The 2,482-nt window shown below is 46.8% G+C and overlaps 1 protein-coding gene across 1 annotated transcript; it reads right to left on the minus strand.

The window, feature by feature from the left end:
• Positions 1-1,255: 1,255 nt before the first annotated feature.
• Positions 1,256-2,244, minus strand: EV420DRAFT_1753092 (uncharacterized protein; the record flags this gene model as incomplete). The annotated part of the gene is made up of 2 exons (XM_060480437.1): positions 1,256-1,431; positions 1,452-2,244. The coding sequence occupies 2 exons, from the start codon at positions 2,242-2,244 to the stop codon at positions 1,367-1,369; spliced, it is 858 nt and encodes a 285-aa protein (XP_060323060.1). The 3' UTR covers positions 1,256-1,366.
• Positions 2,245-2,482: the final 238 nt, after the last annotated feature.

The following is a 2,482-nucleotide window of genomic DNA, read 5'->3' on the forward strand; positions in this document are numbered from 1 at the left end:
ATCATAGAAACGACGACTCAGCTCTTCCCGGAGATCGCACCGTAACCCATACCACAAGCAGAGCACTTGAGTACGTTCTGACTCATCTCCGAGCATATGGTAGTGTCTCTTCAGCTCATGAGAATACACGCGTACATCACGATCACCCTGGAGGCACTGCCTGATTCTTTGACGAACCTTAGCCCAGAAATCCCGAGGGAAGCAGTAATTAAACATCTCCCAGAAGAAGGTAGTTAAATCCCATTCGTTGTAATTCATACTAACACTTTGGTCATAGAAATCACGGGCCTTGCCCTCAAGGTAACGAGAAATCCGAAATACCTTGTCCTCATCTTTAACGTTTCCCATCTTCAGATACTGTTCACATTCCTGAATAAAACGTGCAACTAACTTCGGGTCATCACTACCATTGTATGTACATGGCAGGATTGGCTTCTCCCATCGGTCATGAGAATGAGAACAGGAACGGCGTGATGATTTCTTCTTCTTGTGATGTTTCTTCTTATGGTGCTCATTCCCAGAGCTAGACTCATCATCCGAGGAAGAGGATGAAGAAGAAGAAGAAGAATCATCAGGTTCATCGGCAGGTGCGTTAACCAGTTCTGCACTGTCAACAGACTTTTTCAAAGCTCTCCCCAGGTAACTATTCGGAGCAACTTGATCTGCTGCGAAGGCTGGTCCACACCAAACGTTGGGTGTTTCCTGATGCTTGTTGCCTTGCATGGCATTCTGTGTGACACCAATCATATGCCGCATATCAATGTGGGGGTTACCTATCACATTGTTAGAACCTGATAGTGGGGACCGTCCCCGCAAACCACCAAGACTACTAGCCTTCAGGACCGAAGGGCTCAATGACTTGGAACGCACCTTTTGGTTGCCCAAAGTTGCATCGAACATCTCTTCAGTCTTGACATCCTCCGCGATCCTAACCTTCTTTACAGGCTTCGAGATCGGGGTGCTGGTAATCGGTGGGGTAAAGTTCACGGCCTCTCCATCGCCCGAAACCTCACCCTTCATTACAGGGGTGGAGGTACGGAATACTTCAGGTTCCACATTGGAGGGACCACTAATCTGGCTGTCAGGTTTGGCAGAGGAACACTTGCATGCCTTCCACGATCTCATGACATCTTCATAGATCGCCTTTTGCACTTCGGGATCCTCATCCTTCAAGGAATCGAAGTTCTCCCAAGCATGGCGCTGATTCTCAGGATCCAATTCCTCATTGTCAATCCCTGGAATTCCAGTGTCGCGATGTTGGATATCGAGCTTGTGGCTCGCATGTTTATTGGTAATCAGTCACATGTACATACCGGTAAATTTTTGTAGCTACGCTTTCTTCTTCTTTACTCGATTGACTACGTACTCACTGCTCATGTACTGCATCAATCCCGTATTTGTGCCCTGATCCCTCGTGTGCTTCCATACCCGCTAGGATTATTTCAACACACGAAAATCATGAACCTTTCCTTTGTTGACAAAAGGCTTTTCTGCAGGTATTTCATTTCCTGCCTCATGTTCGGTATCTGACTCTGAGTTCGACACATTTTCAGCTTGCATAGCTCCAGCCTGAGCTTCGAGTTGAGCTGCCTCTGCCACAGCCTCTTGTTCCCTTTGGACTTGACTTGGAATATTGAGAAATTGCTTTTCAAAATGCTTCTGGCATACGTCATGTACAAATTTAACGGTATTCTCAATAGTGACCTTATTTTCATCAACATCTGAATCAGATAAAATTTCATATCTATTTTTCGTGCTAGCAGTAAACCCGGTGGTTTTCAAACCGGGGTCCAGGGAAGGGGTATGTCTACCCTTCTTCTTCCCCACAGTCTCCCATCCCATAACTTTGCTAGGGTGGAGAACGACAGAATTGTCATCGAGATCCAGAAGATCTACATCCAACGCGGTTTGAAAACCCATGGAATTCGGCTCATTCGCAGTAACGCGACTGCCATACTGGCTAGGAAGGTTGAAGTCCTTGGATGCGACAGACTCCTCCTTCACAGGCCAAGAGAATATTCCCTTCTCATCTATGGAGACAGGGCCCAAGCTTCTCATGCTGGTGTCAGGCACGAGGCTCGCAATGCTAGTAAGGGGGCTTTCCATGTCCCCCAAAAGGTCAGCATTATTTTTAGATTGAATAGATGGCAACTCAGCGGAAACGGCAGGTGCCTTTTTATTGCCCTGAAGAGGGAGCCCCTGAGAAAATGGAGCAACCCCTTTTGAATGGGTAAACGGCACCATAGTCAAGACTAAGATGCAGCAAGCGAGAAAAAAAATTGAAGCAAGTTTAGAGAGGTAGGAAAAAGCAAGAAGGTGTCGGAATATTGAGATGGCGAGGCAAAGTCATGCGGAGGTCCAGGTGATCAAGCCAGATAGTTCCAATCGACGAAGCCTTGCCGGTAAGGCTTTTGTTGAAGTCGAAGTTCTTGTAGGTCAAAAATATGTGATGGTACTGTGACAGGAAGTTGGCAGTAATGGC

The sequence above is a fragment of the Desarmillaria tabescens genome, assembly GCF_030435595.1.
Source record: "Desarmillaria tabescens strain CCBAS 213 chromosome Unknown EV420scaffold_92, whole genome shotgun sequence".
Taxonomy (NCBI): domain Eukaryota; kingdom Fungi; phylum Basidiomycota; class Agaricomycetes; order Agaricales; family Physalacriaceae; genus Desarmillaria; species Desarmillaria tabescens.